This window comes from Seriola lalandi, unplaced genomic scaffold (genome assembly GCF_002814215.2).
Source record: "Seriola lalandi dorsalis isolate HSWRI2012SDOR001 ecotype SW California unplaced genomic scaffold, Sedor1 jcf7180002054416, whole genome shotgun sequence".
NCBI classification, from domain to species: Eukaryota; Metazoa; Chordata; class Actinopteri; order Carangiformes; family Carangidae; genus Seriola; species Seriola lalandi.
The window spans coordinates 133,275-160,663 of NW_019524969.1; the positions used below are offsets into that span (position 1 = coordinate 133,275).

A 27,389-nucleotide genomic window follows, 5' to 3' on the forward strand; every position below is an offset into this window, starting at 1 on the left:
ACATACTCAACTAGTAGTTACATCAGTAGTTATAGCTTAGAGATCTGAGCACCAAATACAAGTCTTGGTATTACAGCAGAATCAAAACTCATGCTGCACCTGTTGGAAAAAAAAAAAAAGTTAACGCAAACTTAACATCTTCAGCTTCATCTTCACTTTTGTTTTTGTTTTTTTTAACTGGTAAAATTAGAAGACGCAATCCCATGAACTGGTTCAACTAAAACATCAGACATTTTAAAGTAAGTTAATTTGGTTTCGAAGAGGACGAACTCAAACCCTGTGTGCAAAAAGCTCATTACTATTGTCTCTGAATAGCTGCATTTAGTTTGAATAGTGTCAAGAACTGCAAGTGTGAATCCAAACACTGCAATGTTTAATCTTTTAATATTAAAAAAACATTTTATTTACATAAATTACAAGAAAGCACACACTGTTACACCAGTCTACATTAACACATGTCCTTTATATTGTCTAGTTGCCTAGTTTTCATCACGTTCACTATTGTTAGTCACATATTTTGTTTAACAGAAATGGCTAAATTTATTTCATAGCATTTTTTTTTTTTTTTTGTCATTGTCTAAAACATTTGGATAGATTCACAGCACTCTAAGGACAAGATAAGAACAGCCTTTTGTTTTGTGTAACACTATTGCTTCACAACCACCCATTTGACAACAAGACTCTTTAGGACAAGGCACGGTGCATGTAATCACATCTATCTGTAAACCAAAGAGATCACAGCATATTAAATCTATACAAAAAGGCTTTACATTTGATACATACTGCTCGCTGTAGGAACGTCATTTAGCTTTCACAGTCAAAGTTACCCTAGCCACTGTCAGTCAGTCTACCCAGACAGAGTTATCTCTCCGCAGCAGCATGTTGGATGGCATGGGGAGGGGAGGGGAGGGGGAGAGGGGTGGGTGCTCCATCATACACAGGCCTGTTTGATGAAGGGGTGTCTGATGGTGGGATGGTCTCTTGTGCTTAGTGAGGAACCTGTTTTCACAAAGAGGACGTTGTAGAGTCCACCACCTCGCGGCCGTTGCAAACTGCTGGCACGTAGTTAGAGGCTGATCCTGGGAGAATAAAACCAGCGATGTTAGCCAGGCGAGAATTTGTCACTGTTTGGAAACACAACTGTGAACCAGAGATAAAGGCTGTCTGCAAAATTATAATAGTCAGTCCTGGCCTCTAAAAGTCTGTGCTGAGTAGAGTGGATCTCATGGTCGTAGACATGTGGCAAAATAACTCAGTAAATTTACTCAAATATACTTAAAGTACAATATGGAGGTACTTCTAGCCCACAACACTGAAGAGAGAAATATTGTACTTCTCACTCTTATACATTCATTTGGAAACTCCACTTTGCCGATTTACTTGCAGAAACTAGTTTATAAAATATGACACACAGGGATTAAATCACTCAATAATGCAGTTATAATTAGCTCGAGCTTGACTAGCCATGAACGGTAAAAATCTTCTTACATATGAATAATTACTACATAATTAACAGCCTGTAAATTAAAGGCTGACCCAATAATCCAGCATAAATATATAACAATAACAACAACAAGGAAAGTTTCTGGTTAATAATACTTCTGATACTTTAAGTAGCCTATATTTTGCTGAAAATATTTCTGTACTTATATTTATGTAAGATTTCAAATACAGGACTTCTACTTGTCATGGAGTAGATTTTACTAATGTAAAAACTCGTGTTCTTTTCAGACAACAGAAATCTCAAGTGCAGGTGATGAGATAACAGGAAAATAAACATTTTTAAGCCTTTTAATGCACAGCTATAGTTTGAGTTCATCTAGCTTGGAAAAAAAAAGAAATGGTACACTGAGTGCACTATGTAAATATTGTGTCTGTGTTTATTAATGAAGATTGCGCTGTGAATTATTCGTCAGTTCATTAATAAGCTTTAGATAAGACTTGCTCTTATCCAGTATGAAAAGAAACATTATGGTTGGATTTTAATTGCTTAGCCAGGCTGATGCAAAACCAGAGAAACAAGCAGAAAGAAACTTTCAGTATGGTCCAGTTTTTATTCTCAGGTTTCTGTGCTTATACTCATGTTTAATTAAGTAACATGAAAAAAAAAAAATCTTGCTATCATACAATCAAAATTCAAGATTAAATATCCAGTCAGTAACATTCATCATACGGATGGTTTTATGCTGGAGTTTGTTTCTGGATACCTTTAGAGTAGCTGGAGCTGGGAGCGGAGGCAGAAGCAGACACTGTGGCACTGAAACGGTTGGCTGTGACTCTGAGTGTGGCCACGTTCTTCTGGGGCTGGAACAGTATGATGTGGATCTTGGGAGCGAAGAGGCAGCCGAGAACCACCGAACCACTCAGACTGACGGAAATACACATGGTGGTGGTCTGCACCTGTGAGGAGAGAAGAGTGGGTGATGATGAATACATCAAGCTGCATTTTTTTTTTCCTTTTGTCTTCAAAGCACTAATGAAGTTTGTTCAAAGGCCACCTGTACAACACACACACACACACACACACACACACACACACACACACACACACAAATACACCTGTTACTTCTCTGCAGCCTTTGATCAAACCAATTCACTCAGTTTTATTCTTTGCTGCTCTGGTTACTCCACTGGTTACTTGTGGCTACATTTTTCCAACACATTATAGACCAATCAATTAATTGTTTAATAAAGAAAATAATCAGCATTTTAAATGGTAATGAAAGCAATTGTTCACTGTAACCCACTGTATATTCTGTGCCCTACACCATATGTACTCTTAATCAGATCATTGTGTTTTATCACCCTGAAAGACGCTCCCTCCTCATCCGCCCACCTCAGCTTGGGAGTCACAGCTTATCTTCAAGTCCACAGTTTGTGTGTGTGTTTAATGATGAACATTAGATGATTATAATGTACTCTGCGTCAGATGGCTTTTAAACCTGCAATGATTATCTTTTTGGCTGATGGCAGCAGAAACATACTGTAAACACAACACTGACCTATTATCAGTTTATTTATTATTAAAATTAGCTAACAATGCCTTAGTCACACTTATTCATATCTGGAATCTTTATTGTTGCCGCTTTAACTGTATTTATTTTATTCTCAATCACAAAAATACTTCTGGTACAACCTGCAGTCGTACCAAAAAATGTCCTTTTATGTTTCATAGAGATATTAGTTTCGCATTATTAGCAACATTTCCATTTTTAATTATGTATGCATGTGTGAAGTTTCCAATTATGTATGTTAGCAATTCTAATTGTGTATTTGTATGCGCATGAATATGAGGCAAGAAAAAGAATGTGGGATAAGCTCAGCTGGTTGTCCTGGAAAGTCAGGCTCTTGTTAGTCATATTTCAGCAGCTAATGTGACCTGACTGCTGGGGTCATCTTCCTGAGCACCATCTCTTCCCTCCCCACTGGTTACCCCTGCAGTCCAGGAACTTCTATTTGCTCAACCGCAGCATGAAGTGAAATCCCTGCTAAACATACCGCGCTACGACAGCACCGCATAGTAGAAGTCCTCACACATTTTAGTTTCAAAAATAACTGATGAAAACACCACCAGGACTGCAGGTAATATTACTTCAGCTGTCTTTTGTCCTCAGCGCCTTATCTCTTTCTGCCATAACAGTCTCTTTCTAGCAGCTATTTCCATTTAACAGCTTTTGACACAAATAATTATCAAGCAGCAATAGGACATGCTGTGTGCTGTGAGAACCCTACTGTGTTCATACTTTAAAACTGACAGCAAAGAGAATGAGGTTACACTCTTTACTTTATCTAATACTTTATTTAGTGCCTTTTTAAAACTTTCATTACATTTATATTACTGGCTTTATTATTAAATTGAGTTTTTCAACAGATATTTGCATGGTCTTTTATGATTCAGTTTTAATTTACCGCAGCTAATCTTTTAAAAATCCACTTAACAGTCGAGGTATGGATGTATTATTAACCAGTGTATACTGCACATGTCGCAGGAACTCACTATATCTGTAATGATAATAGAGTGCTGCAGGAATGAGTCCTAAAATTAGTTAGCCTTTTTACACTTCCGTTATGGGTCTTTGATTTGATGACCGAAATAAGGTCTGTGGTTAACACAAGCACAATTTTCACATTTTATTCCACAACATAAAATACGTCAGTAAATAACCCAGTTGTGATTACTTTAAGCTTCTACATCTCTTTAAAAAAGATGGTTGCTAACAAGTATCTAGATGAGACTACACTGATCTACTCACTAGTCCACCTTCACGGCCTTGTTGTGTTTATACTACCATTTTTGCAAACTATTATTATCCTTGAATGAGGAAAGGCTTTTGTAGAAGAGGTAAACATACTAAGTAAGACTATGAGTTGGAATTTAGGCCCTCATGATGACTCTGAAGTCATGCGACTGTGGTGGTTTATAGCCTAACGTTTATCTTTTTACCTCTGGTAAGTGTATTTAGGCTTTAAAAATCATAAATGTGGTGTTCATTTGTGAAGATTATCCTGCTGAACAAAATGTCTAAGCATCATAAACTTTTGTTTCAGAGTTTATTATCTGCAATAATCTAGAAGTCAATGTAAAAATCCCACTGGCCTTTTGTCAAGGGAACCAGGGTGATGCTAACTCCCGGGTTGGCCCGCAAAAATATGTAATCCCTGTGGCCCTCTATGTTGTCTTTTAATAAAATAAAGATAATGAAGATTTCTGAGCATATCTGTGTCCATCTGTGAAGCCTTGGGTTCATGATGAGTCACTAGGCAACAATGCTAGTCTCTCATTAGAATATTTCAGTGCTATCCAACCCTAATTTTAAATGTGGCAACTGAACCCACAGCCATTATTACTGGTGTCACACAGAACCAAAGCCGCAAGGTCTCTGTTGCGTTGCCAAACCTCTCATTCTTTCAATTACTTTGTGTGCTGCCTCTCCAAGTATGAAGCCTTATATTCTACAATGTTCAGCCAGTCTCATAAATCCCACTGGGGATCTGGAAAGGTAAAGGATCTGATCACTACAGACGTGTGAAGCCTGAGGTACCTCATGATGATACAAAGCTTGTGTGATCCTAGACCTCCCCCCATCTGTTTGCACAATAACGGCCTTGTTGCACACCCATGCTAAATGCTGAGGCAGTAGCCTTGAATTTGACTGAGGCAAAAGAACTCATAACTTACATGGTCTGTCAGCTTTATGCCCAATATTTTGTCTTATTTGTCTTACTTTACGCTGCATGGTGAAATGGATTAATTCGTCCTTGCAGCTATACATTTTCTACTTGAGCAAAATAAAATGTAAATTAAAATTTTTTGGCCTGCTGCAGCATCACAAACAAGTCCAGTAATAGTTATGCATATTCAACCTATTTCTTCGTTGTCGCATTTGTGTGATGCAGGTTGCATTTAGCCCTCAGCCATTTGTGTAACAGCTAAAACTTTATCTCCATGTGACAAATCAGCAAACTCTAATATTTCCCCTGGCTATTATGGAAGCAGAGCCAGTAAGCGAGCCAGCACTCAGTGTCCTTGCTTACAATTATTTTTACTACAGGTCATGATACTGCAGGGTTTCAATGCCTTTTTTAAACACTTTAGGTTTTTTAAACATTTAGTAATGCTGTGATTCAGTGAATCAGTTTGACAGTCATTCATTATTTCCATCTGTATATTCACGTCTCATCTGCCTCCTGAATCTTTGTTCTTGTCTTGAAAGATTCTTCAAGCCGCATGAAGAGAAAGCTCGGCCTTTCATGAGTCTGGGTGAAGGTGATCAAATGGAATGTGGAAGTGACACCTTCTTCTTTAGGAACAGCAAACACACAAGGGAAAGTCATTTATAGATCTTGTTTGCATTTTTTTCCACAAGAGTGGGCTTGAGAGGTTTCTAGAAATATGTATTAGAAATGCTTCATGAAAACAATCTCACATAGATATAGTTACCCTGTAGTCGCTGGCAGTGACATAGAAGATGGGCTGGAAAGCGAGCCAGATGATGCAGGTGGTGTACATGGTGAACCCAATGAACTTGGCCTCATTGAAGTTTTCAGGGCACTTTCGTGTCTTGAAGGCATAGACAGTGCAGAGGATGATGAGGATACAGTTGTAGGTGAGTGACATGAGCATGCTGGAGTCCCTGCTGTTGCACTTGAGGGTGACCACGTCTCGCCTCTCCGGGCCCACCTCCTTCCGAACCCCTGGCACCTCCACCAGCAGCCAGATAACGGCCACGAGCAGCTGGCAGGAGATAAGAGCGCCACAAATTGCTACCTGGGAGGCCGGGCTGATGAAGCGCGGCCGCTGGGCTCCATCCTTCACCCCGCTGAAGATTCGAGCGATGCGGTTGGTCTTGGTTAGCAAGGCGGAGTAACACACTGCGAATGAGGTGCCCAGGCCTAGTCGACGTAGAGTGCAAACAGCAGTAGAAGGTTTGGCGATGTAGATGAAGGTCATGCTGTAGCACATCAGCACCCCCAGCAAGAGGATGTAGGAGAGTTCACGTCCACTTGCTTTAACCACAGGTGTTTCATTGTTCTTGAAGAACAGGCCCACTACTGACAGAGTACACAGTATACCAAGGCAGGAGATGGTAACAGGCCCAATGGCCCAGGCATCCTCCCACCGGATGTACTCTTCAGGCAGATCATAGCAGCCAGTCAAGTTACCCAGAGGCCACTGACCGAAGCTGCAGTCAGCACAGGTGAACTCATCCTGCAGGTACTGGTAGGGCTGACAGGGGATACAGATCCAGCAGCACACATCCCCAGGCTGCATACTTTTTATTTCATTCTTCTTGCAGGGGTCACTGCACTGGGAGGTGGGTGGTACGATGCCACGCCAGGACACTATGGTGGTGTTCAGGGTCAGGTTCTGGTCCCAGTAGCCGACCTTCTTGTAGACGAACTTACCCTCCTCTTTGTGGTAGTGAAAGATGTTGTAGCGGCTGATGCTGTCACCAACGGAGTTGAAGCGCACCATGTTCTCTGTGTCTACAGGTCTGAATGGAGCTGATAGGAAGCAGAAATACAGCAACACTAATATTCACAGGTTTTACAGCACTAATACGTATAAGTCATATCAATATCTAAATGAGTTGAATATGAATATGTCCTACCGTACGCCACCATTACACTAGTAGTACTGTATATTCTAGTGTTTTTATTAATGATTAAAAAACATTAATATTGCAACACAAAAAATTGGAAATGCTGGCATATGATGTAGTAGAATACTGTAAATCTCACAGGTTTCCTGCCATTTCAGCTCATAGAAATATGAGTGTTCATTCGTCAACATATTCTCAGAATAGTATGTCCTAGATAGCTTCCTCTCCCACTGATTTCTCCATGCTAATTCCTGGATTACTTTTGCTAATTGAATAATTATAAAGCTTGTTTCAATGCAGAATGCAGAGGAAATCATTTGAAGTCTTAATCCAGTGCCATGCCTATTTGCAACCCACATTTGCTTTACATTAAAACATTCTCTCTCAATTAATCTAATCCTATTCATAGCTATTTAAAAATAATATCACATGAAAAAAAGGTACATATAACAATAGCATTTACTTCTGTTTCCTTTGATTGTTCTTCCTACCTTCAAACTTGGTCTTCAGGATGAACTCCTTGTAGAACCGTTTGCCGTTCCCTGGTTTCATTGCATCACAGACTTTGGATGTGTTGGAGCACACAGCTTGCCTCATGTTATGCAGAGCATAAGCCATGGCATAGACTGCATTTACCACAAACATGATCTTGGACTCTTGCTCAAATGTTCCGTCTCGCAGGCTGTGCTCACTGCAGCCATGCTCTTGGAGGCTGCAGCCAAACCGGTGCTCCCAGAACTCTTTAAACCATGGGTTCCTTGTGTTGGTGTACGGGTTAAGCTTGGTGAAGTAATCTTCAAACTCTCTGATTGGGTAGGAGGCCAGTTCAATGGTGAAAGCACCATCTGCTGCTGTCTCGCTGCCCCTCACCACACTCTCCTGCGCTCCCCATCCATCACTGGCCACCCAGATGAAGGAGACGTTCATGCGAGCAGCAGCCACCAGCAGCTCACGAGCGTCTTCGCTGCGGGTGAACAGGATGACCACCCTGGCGTTGGACTTCTGCTGCAGGGAGCGGATCACATTCTCATAGCCCTGGCGGTTCATAGAGCGGCTCACCTTGGCTGATGTGGCGATGCAGATTTGACGAGTGCGGGCTTCCTGCTGGAAGGCATCAATACCAGTCTCACCATAGTCACCCTCTGATGCTACTGTTGAGACGTAGGTCCAGTTGAAGTAACGCAGGATCTCAGCCATGGCCTTGGCCTGATAGAAGTCTGGGGGCACGGTGCGGGCGAAGTAGTCGTAGCGGGTTTTATCACTGAGCTTTGCACTGGTGGAGGCATAGCTGATCTGAGGGATCTGGAACAGTCGCAGAAGGTTGGCAACCTGGAGAACAAGAGGGAAACTTTAGGTTTATTATGGTCATGAAGCTTCATCTCATACTCCCAAAGACTTTATCCATATATTTCTTAAAAATTACTTTACCTTAATTTATTTTGCCCTTGTATTTTGGGACATTTTAGCAGTATATACTGTAGTTTAGTTAATACACATGGGCTCCTGTCAGTCATAGTAGTTGGTTAATGTTGGTGATGATGATATAATTGGATTGTGAGGATTCTTGCTCTGAGCATTTCAAAGTTCAATTTATAGTTTTTAAAAAATCGTACTACAGATTTTTGGCTGGACCACAACAGAGGGGCCAGCCCTTTAAACGCAAATGCCCATGACTGACTGAGTGATAGGGTTGAGTGATCAAGTTACACCATTGGTGAGCCAGCTGAGTGTTGGTGGTGACCCATTGGCCGATGCTCTTTCAATGTGAATTGCAACAAACAGATATTAGGGGGGCGTTTACTGCCTGCAGTGGTGGCAACTTAGCACAGAGAGGTGATGTGTGAACTCTGTTCAGTGAGTGGCAGAGAGGCAAAGCAGCAGTCTGTTACCCAGATGGAGGCTGTGTGTGTTACAAAACAAGAAACATATTCTGTCGCTTCTAACTTTCTCTCCGAGCGATCATTTTACAAGTAAATATAGCTGAAATCATAGCACAGTTAGGTGTCACATTGCACATAGTCATTTGATCCGTTGTTAATATTGATCATAGTTGCTTTAACAGATCGAGAGTGATGTAGTTGCAGATGCTTGTGCAGCTTAGAAGCATAAAAATTGCTCTGTATTTCAACATTCTAGTGGTTTAAATGGCACCTATGAGAGTTGGCCAGTTTTCCATCTTTTCCCTCATAATGAAGGTCATCATCTGAGAATGTGCTATAATTGTGATAAAAGTCTGTCAGTTGACTTTTTTTTTTTTACAAAATGCTGCATTTCAAGTTTTTCAAATATTTCTTTTTAAGTCTTTTTGCTTTTTAACTTGTAGATATCCATCTGGTCATAGGTGAAGTGGAGCCATTCAAGCTCAGGGCTGCTTTCTGATGTGCTTGAGCTCGATTGCAGAGAGTGGCAGAGGAAACTCTTTACTCTGTCAGGTATCCACATCAGCAGCGAGTTCCACAAATCCCCTTAAAGATAGTGCCAGATAACAACAGCAACAATGACACAGAGATAAGAATTTCATCAGTGTGTTTTGCTGTTAAAGCCATTCAGTCAAGTCATTTAAGTCTCCTGACGGATTCTGCCAGAAGTAACGATGCACCTATACAGACAAATATATTGATTTCCTTGCAGAGGTGATAGCTGGTGATACTGAGCTCAACAGGGGTGGATAATAATTTCTGACTGAAAACTCAGCAAGACATCCATGTCGGACACAAACCTACTGAAATGATTCTGTCGGAATCATAACATAAAATCATGGCAATTATTTTCCCACACGTCATTACGGAGCGAACTCTGACAGAGAGCTGGTGAAAACTTGTCATTTTGCAGGATTCCTCATGAGATGCAGTGGTGATTAGTGAATACCCATGAGCTTCAATATGACTACCTCCTCCCTCAGGCATCATTGTATGCCTGGAGGGTTCCCAAACAATAGCATCCCCATGGATGTAATTGCAAGTCCTATTAAATGTACCAGTCTCTTATACAACTCACTCATTCCAACCCATGAGACCTTAAACAGAGCTATCAATGCTTTCTAAGATATTAGAAATTAAACAGTATATGTACTGTGTGAACACTAGGATAATCATTTTCTGCATGTGGTCCATACCCTGAACATGTTACTCAACAATCTTTTTATAGCCATGCTAGCAGCATGGCTAAAAAAAAAAATTCCAGGGATGGAAATGATGGTCTGTCGGTTGGTCCAGCACTTTGATTCAGACTGCAATATCTCAAAACCTATTGGAGAGAGAGAGAGTCTCTTTGTGTACTTCAAACAATGGTGACTGAAACTGAGCGGATCATGTTGGAGATGGAGCTAATGTTGAACAACAGTTACTTTTACGGAACACAGAAAAGAGCTTTCTTTCTGTGCTTGTCTGACCATTGAGCATGGAGAGACATGCTAGGAGGAAGTGCAATGCTGCCAGGCAGACCAGTCACAGTTGTTGTGGTCTCTGTCCTCTAAATGTTTTGATTGCATGTCTAGGGACAAGGCTACAGCGTCGGTTCCACAGCTACGCCATGCCTACGGCGTACTTATGTCATCAATTCTACAAAGAAGTATAAATTGCCCATAAGTACAACCTAACAAAGCTGTTGGCATGGTTGTAGACTCTTTGGTTTGTTTACTTTTTACCTCTAATAAGAGTTTTCTTGTATTACTCTCTTCTTATCGCACAATCCTCTTCTCCAGACATTCACCTTTCCATTGTTATGGGGAGTCTTAATATAAAGTGAAACATTTGTAAACATGCATTACTGGGCTGAGACAAACAGTAAAGACTGCTTGGCATAGGAAATGCAATGCAAACACTTTTGCATCAGATATTACTGGCACTAACCCTGATCTGCGAGCGCCTGTGTGCTTAACCTCCTTTAGTTAAAATACCCTACAGACAAGAGTAGAATATGCGGGCACACTACGAGCACTTGAGGGGATGAAAGGAGTTAATATGATGCATTTAGACAAGCGCATTGCACCCAGCAGTAGTCCTCCCCACTGTTTCTAGTAGAATATAGGGCAGAGGTCTCATCAAATTACCCGCTGAGAGATGTGATTTCTGTTGAAAATGTATGGGGAAGCCTGATTAAAGCCGCCGATTCATTTATGTTGCCTTGGATGTATGCAGTGTTTTGTATGCAGCACGGTAACGTATGTGACTGACAGTCAGTCACACTTGCATGGTAATAAGGTAGTTTCCTCTTCCAGGGTTTACAGGCAGTTGGTCTTCATCAATAGATTCCTGGAGAAGCTTGACAGTGCACCTTTCAGGACGGCACTGGAGTGTGTGACAGTGACCGTCTGTTCGTCCTCATGCGGTATTTTCCCCTCGCTCTCACCATCGACAAGTCAAATAAGAACACCCACAGTCCAGGCTCAGGAGTCTCATACTGTGAATTTGCTTTCAACGTATGAGACTCCAAACACTCCAAATTTATCAATTAAGTCCTACCTCTGTAGTACTACAGGTGCTTTGCTGACACTTTGGCTGACATTACTTTATTTAAGACTTACACCAGCTTTAATCATAACCAATATATACCTATAACTCTAACCTGAACCGATCCCTTGCAAAGACATAAACCACTTTAGCATGTGTGGATCAGGACTACAGCAAACAAATGAGGCACCAATCAGATGCTCTTCATGGTCCACTCGTTTAAAACAGCGAATTTTTTCTATCATGTTTCCTTATAATGTAAAACTTAGGTATGCTTCGTCACCTTCAGCGTTCTTTTAAACCCAAACAGTCCGGTCAAAGTCTCTTTGCAGTATTACGAGCAATAGAGAACATGCTCTACAATGCAGTCAATGCATAATGTTTTATGCAGGGACTAATATTACTCTACAGATACCATATGTCTAAAGAAAGAGTTATCCAGATAAGAATTATTATTATTATTATTATTATTATTATTATTATTATTATTAGGATTATTGTTGAGCATTTTTTGTCCCAACTATTCAGTTAGATAGGTTGTGACCACAGTGTAAATACCAGTGGTTCCCAACTTGTGGGCCGCAAAGCTCTTGCAAGTGGGCGAACAAATAATTTGCAAAACAGTACAATTTCGGTTAAAAAATAAAATACAAATAATGTTTTAAATGTCATAAAACAAAATTATCCGTTCAATGTTTTCTTCTTCTTGTATTAAGGCTTATCACTGTGATAAGCCAATGATGGGAAACATACATTGTATGCTTGTATTATTATGGGGTGTGATATGGGCCACCAACCTTTTTTGAGATTTTCAAATGGGCCATGAGTTGGAAAAGGTTTGGAACCGCTGACTTAGACCATTTAATTTCATTTAAATCATATTACAATATCATAGATTATGTCATATCATTTATATTTCAAACGTTAATGTCTATGAGAGTCTCTGTGTACAGAGCTAGTTTCTTCAAATTTAACGATAGAAGGAAAAATATCTGTTTCCCTGAATATTATTTCTTACCATCTAGTTAAGCGCATGAACGATGCGTAACATGTATGCTTAATGTTTACAGTATGCTGAGTTTGCAGCTTCAGCTCAGTCCATGCTCCCCTCACACTAGTGAGGAGTCAAGCTGTGATTTCTGGACAGAATAATAAACTTTATCATACTTGTTTGCCAGTAGGTTGGGACAAACCAGCATGTCTCATGTCTCAGTAGCTGGTTAGTCAATATCATCATATTCTAATCAACAGACAAAAGGTTGGATCTTAAGATCATCAGATTGTAGTCTTAAGAGTCTTAAGCTCTGGTCTAGCTTGCAGTTGATGCTTGCTATGATGTGTGTGAGATGCACAGTCAGTAACAGCATTATGGGATTTCAGACCAGCGTTCCTTCAAAAGAAAAGAAGCATGGAGGGAAGACATAAGACAGCTGGAACATGGGCAGCCTCTTACTCATGTGTCGGTCACGATTTCATTCAACGTGGAAAGTCCATTTGTATGTCCCCAAGGTGCCTGTCAAGCTGAGCCCTACAGTAGATACAGTACATGACATGCAGAGTGAAACTTCAGGATGTACAGTGCTACGACCGAGCCACTCACCAAAGGTCCAGAAATGCATGTCATGAATAATATATACAGTGCACATGGCTGCTGGGTTTAATATAATGTATTTGAACTGAGAACGTAAAATGTAACTTGAAATTGATAGCAAAATCTTGAACGCAAAACTAAATATATGAGTTATATACAGTATATATATGGGAAAGCAGATCACACTGACCAAACCTGTGAGGTAACATGTTTATTGATTATATTAATTAATCTGGTTGCCAAAGACAACATTTTTATATCAGTGGTTCAATTCAAGAGGCACAGCATGGAGTTCAACACAGGAAATGATCTCTATGTTATCTAAACATAATGTTCCTTTTCACTGTAGTGCTTTTTCAAAATATCATCTAATTGCTAAAAGATACACAGATCTTGTACAAACAGAAAACCCAAATTATCTGTGCCCGGCTTGTGTTAGGTTCAATTTTGTGCAGATGAGAAATTATTCCTGTAGAAGGCAAATCACGCAGCAAGGAGGGAAATAAATAAACATGTTGATGACACTAAAACAGACAAAAACACGTGAAGTGGCATCGGTTCAGATCAAGATGTTGAATCCAATCGTTTGAATGTGAATAATGACATGTGGCATAAATGGTAGCCAAAGTCAATGTCAGTTTTGCATTATTTTTAAATGTATGCAGCAGTTTAAGCTTTGATTCAAACATTCATCAGGTAGAAACAGCATCAAGGCTACATCGTGCTGCAGTGGTTTGTGGAGAGGTAGCTGAAACAGAAGAGCACCAGCGTGATTTGACTGATCTGCGATACCACAAACAAACTAAACTAAAGGGTATATTTTGTGTGCTCATTCACACAGCTCGAGCACCAAGTATGAGCTCTGTGTTCTTCAGTATGATTGCTGTGCCTCTCTCCATCCAAGTCTTGTACATCCAAATTGGATGGAATTTGAGAACAGCAACTTTGCAGTGCTGTACATCTCTGATGCATTTGCTCCTTTGCATAGTTTTATTTATTTTTTCTACCTGATCCCTCAGCTCCATGTTAATCTTGATATTTTCTTGTTTATACCCACAGCTCCATTTTCGATTTGAAGCAGAACTTCCCTAAATTTTAACCAGGCTGATAAAAAAGGTTTGATTTATGAAGATGGGGAGACATACGTTAATGCAATTCATTTTCCAGCCAACCCTGTGTTTTAAATTACAAATTAAATTTTTAAACAACAGAGGTCGAGGGAAGGTTGAAGGAACCTAATTTGCAGATATGCTACAGGATCTGTAAATAGTGACTACAGTGTGATTTCACTTTTTATGTTTGGGTGCTCACAGTAGTTAGTTAAGGAAGAGAGGGAAAGACTATGAATTTAGGTTTTATACTGAAAATGTCCACAGTTGAAACCACAATCTTACCTTAGCCAAAGTGCTTTTGTTGCCTAAACCTAACAGCAGATGGTACTTGGGATCTGAACCCACGCTTGCCATCCACACCAACCACCTCCCTATGTAGCGCTTCATTCATTATAAAAAAACAAAAACAGACACAAACATGCACACACACACACACACACACACACACACACACACACACACACACACACACACACACACACACACATTGCATAAATGGCAACAGTTTTGTAAATTTTGGGAGACGGGGTCGACACAGTGGGACAGGCAATATACTGTATTTTGATTTGAAAATAAGGGAAACCTTTCAATGTTTTTTTTAGTAGCTTTCAGATTTTGATGCAAATTCATTTGTGGAGGCAAGGCTATAGGTAAGACAAGGTATTAATATATCACATTTCTTTACAAGCAAACCCAGTGTGCTTTATGAGAACTGCATGTACAGACAGCCACCTACCCAAAGAACCCACATCCTTGCCATGGACCTTAAACACAGACACAGACACGCAAACATAGAAACTCATATAGAACAAAGACCTAAACAAATGCTAAGACACTGAAAGCAGTAGATGCACATGTAAACAGTTATGTGTCACACATAAGATCATAATACCTCATGCAGACATGTCTGTGGATCAGAGCTGTTTTCTGATCCGGACTTAATATTAGCACTCGCGGAGCTGGGAAAGCAGTAGCAGAAAGAAATGTATGTTGATCTGCTTACATGTGCTATTTTCAGGAAGATGCAGTTCTTAACATTAAACCTGCATCTATTACCTCTGTCCACCAGCAAAACAATGCTCACCACAAGAGTGACCTTTCGAAGGGCTCTAGAGTTCAGGGACACATCTGAGAAAAAATTTTCTCTTTATCGTCTGCTGTGCTTACAGCTTATAAATATTACTTCTAGCCTGTAGCACTTATGAAATAAGCTTGATAAGTCCAATAAGTTCGACTGTTACTGAGACCGGAGAGCAACGGTTCAACCACACCATTCAGAATAACATCAGCCACAGGTTCTGAGCACAGACTGATCATTTATTCCTGATGGCGTGTGAAAAAACAGACAGGACAGACAAGATGGAGAGAAGTGCACCTGGAAATCGATAGGCTAGCATTATTATTGACCGTGTGCGCCCTGACTCTTTTTTTTTTAAAGTATATTTTTTTGGGCTTTTATGCCTTTAATGGACAGCACAGTGGAGAGTGATAGGAAACAGAGAGAGGGGGAATGACATGCAGCGAAAGGCCGTCCGATGCGGGATTCGAACCGGGGCTAACTGCAGCGAGGACTGTAGCCTCTACACATGGGGCGCCTGCTTAAACCACTACGCTACACGACGCCCCTGCACCCTGACTCTTAACCATCCTTCCAGCCATTATTGTGTTTCCCTTCACTTTGAATGACATTCTGATGTGCTAATTAGGGAGATGAGCTGTGTGTCTCCGAATGTGCTAAAATTTCCAGCTCAAAAATAACAGTTTCAGGGAGAGGAGGGGGGCGGGGGGGGGGATTCAACTATAATATCACATGATAAACAAGACCCTTTTGAAGTTAGCACCAAAGCAGGATTTTTTTTTTTTTTCACCCGACGCACTCTGTGAAGATGGAAACACAATAAAGACAAAGCCCTCTCTAGTTCCTCTGCGCGACACATCAGCAGACACAATAAACCACCGCAAACCAAAAATATTAAACACCAATATACAGTGCGGCAGGACAGATATGAACTTACAACCTCTAATTACTGAGGACCTTCCCAGCACTTGCAGCAGCGGTTTGACTGAGTTTGTCTAATGGTCTTGAAGGATTTTAGTGGGTGGCTTTCGGAGTTCAAATTTTAGTTTATTAAATTTTTAGGATCCCACATTCTCAGTCGCTGTCATCTGATGGGGAAAGCGGTTCATATTGTGCCATATTATATGTTTAATTTATAGGAGATGTGTTGCTGAACTAGGATTTCATAGTTTTTTATTGCCACAAAAATACTTGATTTTTCTTCTTTCACTTGTGTGTTAAATCATTTAAGGATGTGCAATTGTTTCAGTGTGGATTTGTGCTAGGAAGCTAAAAGAAATAAAAATTTAAAAAAAAAAAAAATCCATACTGAAGACAAAGTTGTGATTATGCCTCTAAGCAAACTTCAGCTTGTTATTGTGTGGCTGTGAAAGCATAGGAACTTGAGGATTTGGAGATACAGATCTATTATTAATGTTATTTGCACAGAAGTGTGGGACTAGTTCAGAATGATTTCATTGTTCATTTTAAAATTATTTCTCTATAATGCTTAAATTCATAGCTGTTAAATCTGTAGACTGTGAGGAGTGAGTCATCACTCATGGTTAATTCTATAGGTAACATCCCAGATGGCAATTAAGACTATTTTCACGAAATTAAACAGCAAGCAGACAGAGCAAGGACGAAAACACATACAAGGATGAGCAACACAATGATGAAAGCCGCCTAAATGTTGCTGAGCTAATTATGAAAGAATCCCTTTGAGGCTAAGGAGAAACTGGCTCGTCTCCCACCATCTTTCCCACATCTTGTCCTTGGCCCCTGTCACAGGCAGCATCAGCCGCCTCTCCACACGCAGGTGGACACGTCCCTGCCAGCCAATGGAGATGCACCCCACAGATGGGAAAAGCAGCTCCTCTCAAACTTCCCCGGGACCATCGCTGGCACTTCTCCTCCTCAGTTTTTATCACACAAAGTGCTTCTCTGGGATAAAAAAAACAGAGGCTGTTTAAACCAGTGACCTCCCCAAAAAAATCCCACCATGGGCTTCTCACTGCTCCCACGGCTCGATTCATTATAGTGCCCTGAATGTGAGAACAAAGATGCCTGTTGAGCGCTGTGACAGTAGAGGTATGTATTCAAATATATACAAAAACACTCAAAAGCACTAAGTTTCCTTTTGAATCTTTGCGACTGTGTGGTCGCTGAAGTCTCTTTCACACAGAAAGACACACATACAGTCCTTTTCACGCTTCTTAAAAACATGCTGTTCTTTTGTCAAAGCATCGTCAACATTACGAGAGAAGACGCTCTGTATTATCGGCCTCTTTCTAAGTGAACAAGCCCTGTGTTTAATGGATGATTCAGATGATTCCAACATGGTAAGGTGGTCATCCTCAGCCTTGTGTGAGCGACTCTCCATTCAGCTTCAACATGCTGACATGAAGCATTCATCGCTGCAGACTCCTGGCAAGAACTTATTCAAGGCTGGACTGTATTCTGGTGTCGTTTTAACAGAGATTAACAGGAATCACAGTCAGAGAGGCAGAAGTGCTCGACTTATTCACAAAATAAGTGATTCCCATATAGGCTTTTACTGGCTTTGTGGAGAAATGCGGAATTATGAATGAAATACAAATCCACGAATTCAATACAAATAAATTGGGTGATCAAGAGCCAACCAGCTCACTCTCTTTATCAAACCTTTAACACTGCATGTGTAGATTAAAAACACCACTTGAAAAGGATTCAATGGTTGTTTATAAAGGTCAATACCACTCATATCTGACATTAATATACGACGCTACTGTCAGGGGTTACTTAACTTAGCAAGTCCATGCATGTAACACACCATAATAGCACATGTTGTTTTTACTCTTTGGTTTGTGCATGGATCAAACAAATTAGATAAAATGTGTGAACTTGGGAGATTGAAACTGAAACTGACAAGGTGTAGCACACCATAAGCCTAAAACTCACTCAGTGTGAACCAGGCATGATCCAACAGAGAATTATCACCTGACTCTTCCTTCAGCGCGGAGCTTTATCATGAATTTTAGTGTAGTTTACTGTTTCGATGCACAGCAGGCAGTTGTTTTGCTCAGCATGCAACAGCAGATAGACACGGTTAGAAACTTGCAGGTGTGGAACATTTAGCTGCTAAAGAGCCAGATATTTCCCCCAGGAGTTGGTAGAGACTAAAAACAGAGTTAAGATAGAGGACTTAGACTTGTTTTCATCAGGTGGACACAAGCAAGACTCCAAATGAATGATAATGTGACTCTGTATCTGCTGGATGTGTAAATAAACAACAGTCTCCTAACAAGTTTGCCATATCAAATTAAAAAGGTAATGATATGATATGCTGTATTCACACAAAAAAAATCAGTTGTCAGCAATTGATTATCAACGGTAAAATATTTGAATAATAACATTGTAGCTTCTCTTTAATGTGTCTTTTAATGCTTGAGAGGTTTTACGTTTAATAATGTATTGTGCACTAATGTGCATTGATCAGCATCATTATATCTTACTCTCAACCCGGTTGTTCATGTATACTGTACCAATCTGGACCCGAGTTATTTGAAATGCATTTGTTAACTGAACATTTTAGCAGCTTTGCACGTGGCTCACATCTTCATACAGTAGCGCGTAGACTGATTAGAATGCATAAACACTGCTCCATATTCATGACGAGTGATTCAAACATCAACATTTTTTTCTCCAGGTATAACATTAAATATTCATGTAATGCTTAGTGTATGTCATGTGTGAAAATTGCCAGCATTAGTCATACTGTATGTGTAATTGTTGCAGGCAGAACATGGTTTTAATAGCTTTACCATTTCCAATAAGCTTTCAATACAGGGATGCGTTTCCAATCACAACATTTATCTGAAGCAAACAACTTAATACCTCTGTGTTTTGAAAGAGGGCTACTGTGGAAAAGAAGAATTGTCTAGTGTTGGGGTGGACTTTGCTGTTTGAGGTGCTATCTAAAAACTGTTAAAGCTGAAATTGAAATTGTACCATTTGAACAAGCCTAACTTAATGACGACCCCTCAGTATGATGTCACAACCGCAGAGAATAAGTTAGGGGGCAGGGCCAATCACATCATCAGCCAATCACAAAAGTAGTTTCATTAGAGCTGGGTGTGGAGCACTCAAAGCCAAATATAATGGGAAAGAGAAAAGACCAAATACAAAAAGTGTGGAAGTGTGGAAACTATAACAATGCTTTGCTTTAGCTATTAAGCTATATCTTCTTGCAAGAGCTACTAAGTCAGCATAGTCCTGACATCTTCTCAGTTGAAACATGTGAATGCCCATTAGCTTGAATAGTTAACAACTAGTCAACCAGACAGACAACAGATGAAAATCCAGTATCATTGGACTTTAAACTATTCTGAAAGCAAATTAAAGTCTATGTGAGTAAACCAAGCATTAAGTACGGCCACACACTTCACTGCAAATAACAATTATCTTTAAATGTGTATACTTTTTTTTTTTTCACCAAGCTGTTTAGTTACAAGTTTCGTCACAAATAAAAAGCTTACATTTGTGTATGTGTGTGTTTGTGTGTGTACATACATAAAATAAAAGTGTTGCGAACTGGAGTTGATGGAAAGTGTAACCAAATTATTCCTACACACTTTGTCTCACTTAAACCCTTTACATCATAATTATGGCATGTGAGGCCAATCAGAATTCATTAATCATGCTCAGATGCACTGCCTCTGGCAACCTTTTCATACGAGTGTAAAAGGTCAGTTTTCTTTGCAAGGCGGAAATGAACTCGCTGCCAAAGTGATGGATGTCTCTGTGAATGTTGATGCTTCAAACAGAATCATCCCAGGTGGATTCCTACTCTTACAACCAAAGTAAAATCTGTTCCACTGAAGGCCCTGTCCTCCGGCTCAGTAAAACAAGAGATGCAAGGTATTTATGGTTGTTATCTGTATTTGTGAAAGTGAGGAACACGAGGTGCGAGTAGGTTTGTATGCAGATTAATGCAGTTTATCCATCCCTAAGTATCAGAATGCATACTAAATTAATCAATGACCGGAATAATTTAATGAATTCAGTGTAGGTTTTCTGTGAAGTATGAACTTCTTCAAATTGCAAAAAAAATAGCTAAATACTTAATGCAAAAGTTTTGAAATATATGCAGAAAATTACTGGACTCCAGAAACATAACAACCGCTGTACAATTTACCAAAGGGACAAAATATACAATTAAAACATAAGGATTTGGCTTGGGCAGGGTTAACAGAAACGTAACGCCTAAAGAGTATCAATCAAAACAAAGAGATCCCAATCCTATCGCTGGACAACAGCATATTGCAGGTCTCACGGATTAGATGGGAATAGAAGTGGCTGAGGAAAATGAATTTCAGGTCTGTGGCGCAAGATAAACTTTTTTGCATTAGTACTGGATTTTGGCACTGGACGCAAATTGTCAGGTGTAGAATCATCCAATAAGAATGTAATTCCTAGACATACTGGGCTGAGAAATCCCAGAATCATTAGCATAACTTTCACTTAATTTCAGTGCTGAATTCTGATATTAGTATTTTTCCTTCATTCTAAACTCAGCACCATCAGCAGTACATGTATATTACATTTACCTGAATGGAGACGTCACTGTAAGACCCTCCAATCACCCCAGAGATGGCCAGCGGCACCTCGTTTTGGACGGGTCTGGAGCCGTCTGGGCAGATGAAGCCCGGATCTTGCACCTTGGTGAGGGAGGCTCTTACGAAATCTAAAGACTGCTCCAGAGCGTAGGTGTCCTTCGAGCAAGTGTCCAGGATGTGGGCCCCCAGCTGGAGTCCGGGAAGGATGCGATCGCTGGAGTTAATCTCATCGAGTGCCAGCAGCATGGCCTCCAGTCTCTGGATTCCCCTCTCCTCGTTGATCTTTCCGCAGTCCTCCGTCCCATCGCCTTTGTGGTGCACAGGGAAGAGGCCTCCAATCACCAAATCCCCATCCATGATGATCTCACGTTTGGCCGCAGGGGGCAATCTGGAGATGCTGGGCAGGACTCCTGGTATCAGCAGCTCCAGCAGGAAAATGTGGAGCGGCCAATATTGGGCAAAATTGGCCAACGACCTGGGGCAGAGCACTACACTCAGCATGGCAGGATCAGGTAGCAGGGTTCAGCTGGTCAAAGTAGAGAGGAGCAGAGGCTCACAGAGTCTGGAGGCAGATCACTTTGAAGTCTTCTCTCAGTGGGTGCAGCATGATTGATATTTCCTGAATGAATAAAAGGATACACAAATTACCCAATTTCATATCTATCTATCTATCTATCTATCCATCTATCTATCTATTAATGAGGAGCTGAGTAACAACATGATCATTATGTCTCAAAATGTGCATTATTGCCGCCCACTGACAGCTCATATTTTTCTCCTTTGTCACTGATTTTCATTAGTACCATTACTCTACTTCAGCTTTCCGCCCACAGGGTTATTGAAAGATCTGAGACAGTCACACCAAGGTATAAAACTGTGTAAAGTTTATCTATAAACTTTGTCTCGCAAGGTTCTCTACAGTTTTCTTATCGATTCTTACTCACCTAACTAGATAAGTTCTGCTCGGTTTCTAGAAACATTACAGACAAATAATCCAATCACTGGACAGTCCTAAACCTGACACTGTTTTGGCAGGAGGGTGAAATCAGGCTGTGAATCTTAAGAGTTGTTTTCTGAAGTGAAACAGAAGTGGATAATATTCCAACTCGGCTCTCTGTGGCTGCGTGGGGTGAAACATACCCACTGCAGTTTTATCTGAGAGACAAACTCGGGAGTTGCCGCTGTCGAGTGACCACATCAAACATTTATAGATATTTAAGGCACCTCTCGAGTGAAGCGTAATTTCCAAGCTTACAACCGAGATATCACATAGATGGTGGTTCTCTTCAATGGCTGGGGTTGCCATGGAAACATGGTGGGTAAAAAAAAAAAAAAGGGTTGGACTGCAGGGAAGTGGGCAGTGAGACATGTATGCTAATATAGATTCATATCATGCCGAGGTTACAGGTTTCGAACTCAGCAGGACTCGTGTTGATGTGTGATTGGGGTGGTGGGCTGGTTCAGTCAGGCAGAGAGGGAACCAATCATATCTCTTTCAACACAGTCATTCATCACATTCATCAAACATACAAACAAGTTCAGCAGGCATATTGATTAGAGCAGATTTACATAAAGACGATGGACCTTTAATGACTCACACTTGTAGTCTTCTCAGGATTATTGTCAACATATTATTATCCTAGCAGATATCAGCAGAATAAGTCACATGTGAAAGTCAGAACCAGCAACGGGGGAGCTAGTTACTGACTTCTATTCAGTCACACAGTGTTGTTGCTAACATTGTAATATTACATACAAATGTGTCACTTGTAGACACCAAATGTGCCATCAGTTCTATTATTGGTAGATGTCTTAACATTCGTCATGTTATTCAACCTGGGTGAGTCCTGTTTTCCGCCCTCACAGAAGCAGAAACCACCACAGTGGGGTTTGCAGGGGTAGGCTACAAAAACACCGGCTTCTGCAGCTACACCCAGATAGGTTCATCTGGTGAGTGAGTGAGTGAGAGAGTGAGTGAGTGAGTGAGTGAGTGAGTGAGTGAGTGAGTGAGTGAGTGAGTGAGTGAGTGAGTGAGTGAGTGAGAGGTTGTTTTTGCAGGGACATTTGAGGAATATCACAGGAGTGGGCGTAACATTGAGCCACACAGAGGAAGCAAGGAGGAAAAAGTGCAATGAATGCTGAATTTTCCCGTCAGGTAAATATTACATCGGGTTGTGGGTGAGGTAATGAATCTACTACCTTCTATCCAGCAAAGAGGATTACATGTTGTAGCGAAAGTGCGAACTCATAATGTAAAATCTGCTTCAGATCTAGCGGGTGTCCTGGACACTAGGTGCAGCCGTGCAGGTGTTTTGTGTTGCTGCCTGCGACACATTTGCCCTATTATTAGAACCAAGGTGATAAAGTAACTTGAAGAGTTCAACATTAAGAGTCTAATTGCTCTTGGTTGCTGTCTGTTAGAGCAGATGGGAGCTTTCTACCTGCAAAGACTGGGTCAAAGTGTGAATTAATGGTGCAATAAGAAACAGCCAATTAGACAGGCCTATGCAAACTAGGCCAAAGTAAGGTTGGAGGTCCAGAAGAGCCTCTCGAAACCTTTAAGAAGTGCTAATAAATGCTGGAGAGTCTGAAGTGGACACTAAATACAGCCATGAAAACCACATTTCCCACCAATTACTGGAAACGCTTATTACACAGCGGCAAAATTATCAGCTGGCATGAGCGTCAAATCTCAGCCTCTGCTTAATAGTGAAGTCGCTTCCATCAGGTCTCGATCATGTCATTAAAACTATCTTGATGTAGAAACGGCTGTCACGCTCGCAGGCGGCAGCCAAGAGAGTCACTCGCTCCCCAGCTGTCTTCGCACAATATTCCCTCTGAAAGGCAAGTTCAAAAAGAAAAGGCAGCGTGCTTTACTCAGCTTTGAACCGTCAGCTAATGCGTTACTACTCTCGTCCAGAACAGAGAGGGTTTCTCCAACATTAGCATAACGATGCTTTTGAGAACACCATTCCTTATTGTCTTATCCATACATAGATAATGTGTAATGTATGACTCACTGCAGAGTCGCTCTCAGCAGCGGTGGTGAGTGGCACGTACAGTTGTAACATGTAGTCTACATGTGCTTAAGGAGAAAAAACACAATGGTATTCATGTCTGGAGAATGAGCTGAAGAGATGGTTTTAGAGTTCGATGCAGAAACACCTAAAGACTGACCACCTGTTTTTTTTTTTTTGTTTTTTTTTTTGCAGTCGACAAGGTCAGCTATGATCTTGTCAAAATAAATCTGATGTGTTATTTTGTATAATGTGGTTACATAAAGTGGTGATCATTTCAGTACCATCACCTTTAGCATTTAGAGACTTTGCCATCAGCTTTGTGAGGCACGTAGCCCGTGTGCACTTTTGTTGAATACTCGAACCTACATGACATGACATTTAATTTAGTGTCTAATCCACTACACATAAATCATTGAGCCTGTTGAGTAATAACAGCCTAAACACAGCACTTGTCCCATGAGATAACACTGATGGCAGAGTATTTTTTTTTCCCCCTCTCATTATTATTACAAAATCCACAAGATGGATTATGGACAAAGTGTCATCCTTGAGTTTCACTTGTACTCATGTAATAAGACACCACAGAGCAACAGATTTTCATATTATGCTGGAGAATTAAAGCTTCATAAAGGCAGAGCATCAGTTTGCATTGAGGCATATACATTACGACCTTTGATGATCCTCAATCCAAAGTGAACTAGCTGTTCAAAGCAGAAGACTTTTATCTACCACTAATGACAAACTAAAGAAGAAAAAGAAGAAGAAGAAAAAAAAAACCTGCAGCCGCCATAACTGCACTAACGATTTCCTTCATCACATCCTCTCCAGTGGGGGGACACACACTTTATCCCTCCACCTGGATTTGTCAGCTGAAGGAATTAGGTTGTCTCTGTGGTGGTCGGCAGCCAGCTGATAGTGAGTTTGAATGCAGATCAAGTGCATCAGTTTGTCAAAAATAGCACAGGGAAATCTGCTTGTCAGTCTGTTTAAGCAGCGGATGATTTCACCGTACTAATATCCCACCTGGATTTTTATCAATAGTGAAAACATATTGTCTTAATCACATACTGAGACTGAGAGACAAAGTGCAGCTATGTGAGAATGAGACTGGCTACAACAGGTTGTTTTTATTTAGTGTCTGTTGGCCACGGTGGCGGCACCATCTAATAACAACATGATATTAACATTCATCTAGACATGGTGGTGGGTCTCCTGTAACTTACAACACCCACTGCTACATCACATCCTATCTGATTAACTGACAACAAATGTGATGCATGCCACTTTGAATCAGTGCCAAATCAGTTGTTTTTTAAAAAAATATTGTGCACTGAATAAATTCTTTCATGAACCTTGTAAACTGCAAACAGTCCAATTAATTGTCATAGCAGGATGCAATTATAATGTTTAGGGCTCGGCTTGAAAACAAAAGCTGGTTGGAAAGGAACCAGCACAGTATAAGCCTGTGAGCGTTCTGAATATTCTGTCTGGTCAAGAGGGAAAAACAACTTTGCATATTTATCCTTAGATATAAACAGTCACACTCAGGTCTTCTAATGATAAAGTGCTGTAAACCATTAGATCAAGTTCAGTTCAGTTTGTGCTGAGACACATTCACCTGTAACTAATGTTTGTCAGAGATACTAGGTGATATTTAAGTGGAATAAAGAGACATGTTGGGGAAATGCGTCTCTGTTAATAAGTGATCAATGAATTTGGTGCCAGATAAGTTGAGGTTGTGGGCTACATCTTATAAAGGAGGAGGGTGTTTTTTGCTGCAAATAGTTAAAATGCACAGGCACGTCGGATTGGAAAATGCAAGGACAAAGTCATTTCCGGGATTCTTTTTTTTTTTTTTTTTTAAAGCATCGAGTTAAAATCAAAGTTATCATTTCTTACCTGACTGTAGCACTAGATGCGTCTTGCCGGATGAAAAACGCAAGGTCTTTTTCCACCAGCAGCACGACAATACACAGTCAACGTGAAGAGCTTCATGTGACGAGCAGAGTCCAGATGTTGTTCACTTGGAGCATGTTTGCGAGCCAGCGGTTTGGCTCTGTCCTTGGTTCTGAAGTGTTACTCAGACTGTGCAAGTCTGACAAACTCTTCCTCCTACGGTGCTCTCCCAACTTGTGCCTGCCCGCCGCCGTGTGTGTGTGCACGAGGCTACAGACCGGAGCAATACAGCCCGCCGCCCAAGCGCTCAATACAGTATGTCCACAAGCATCGGCAGCAATGATGCTCCGAGGATTCTCTGTGTGTGTGTGCGCGTGTCACTGGCAGCAGGAGTGGGAGGTAAGAGGGTCTGAATTCAATTGTAAATTACACTTTTTTTTTTTTTTTTTACACCACATCTCCTACTCAAGAGTCGCGCGTCTGTTGGGAAAGTTAATCAAATCTACTTCAAAACAAGGGCAGTGGAGAAATGCTGCTGTGGCACCCAAACACGCACACACACACATACACGCACACAAACACACACGCACGCACACAGTCATACGCATGCAGCCGCTCTCTGCTGCTCCACAGCTATAATGAGTGCAGCGAGTCGACGCTGTGCTCTCGCCCTTCTCAAACCCTGACGGTGCTTCATATGGGGTTTGTTTGCAAGGCAGCGAGGTGAGTTACTGCAGCGAAGTAGAATAATGAAATCTAAGTTACAAACAGAACAACGTCTGCTGTTTAGTAGGCAGGAGTGAAGCATAGAAAAAAAACAAAAAAAACAACAAGGAAGGTGCATGAATTAAAATCGTTGTTCCCAGCTTCTCACAGGTCTTTCTGTGTCACTTATCCACTGCATTGACTGTAAAGATATGGGCCTGTATGTTGTCAGTCGAACTTTTAATGATAAACTGGATGGGAAAAAATCGTTACAAATAGACTATACAAGGCGCTACCCCTCTCTCTCTCTCTCTTTCTCTCTGTCTTTCTCTCTAGCTAAATTTAGGAAGATGATGAAAGAGAAATGAGCGTCAACTTTTTTTTTCTTTTTTGTTTTGTTTTGTGTTGTTGTTTCCCTCTATGAAGGCTGGCCAGCTCCTCATTCACCTCTATCTCATTAAAACTGAATCACACTCCAGTTGAATGGCATACCACTTCACAGATTCAAGAGGTAGGATGCACACTTGGTTTTTTCACTGAAAAAGCGACACACACGCGCGCGCGCGCACGCACGCACACAGAACTCACAGGAGTTCATATCGTTCAAATCAGCAGTTCAGTCATATCCAGGCTGAGGATGGAGGCCTAAATGAGCTGAAGGTGGAATCAAATGCAGAAATCGTTGCTCTTATGTTGGATTTTTACAGAACGACCATGTATCAACACGACATATAAATCTTGTTTTTGACATTTTCTGGCCAAAAGAAATGGACCTTACTGTATTGATTCAGCCTATTAACTATTTAACAACTGTGCAGCCAGCAGTGGGTGGAACTTCAGAGTCTCACTGGTAATTA

At 40.8% G+C, this 27,389-nt stretch overlaps 1 protein-coding gene across 1 annotated transcript; it reads right to left on the minus strand.

Moving 5' to 3' along the window:
- Positions 1-365: 365 nt before the first annotated feature.
- Positions 366-26,414, minus strand: grm2b (glutamate receptor, metabotropic 2b). Its single transcript, XM_023410189.2, has 6 exons — positions 25,831-26,414; positions 20,903-21,530; positions 7,595-8,432; positions 5,942-7,005; positions 2,208-2,400; positions 366-1,079 (listed from the first exon to the last, which is right to left on the minus strand). The coding sequence occupies exons 2-6, from the start codon at positions 21,410-21,412 to the stop codon at positions 1,006-1,008; spliced, it is 2,679 nt and encodes an 892-aa protein (XP_023265957.1). The 5' UTR covers positions 21,413-21,530; positions 25,831-26,414; the 3' UTR covers positions 366-1,005.
- Between the last annotated feature and the right edge of the window lie 975 nt (positions 26,415-27,389).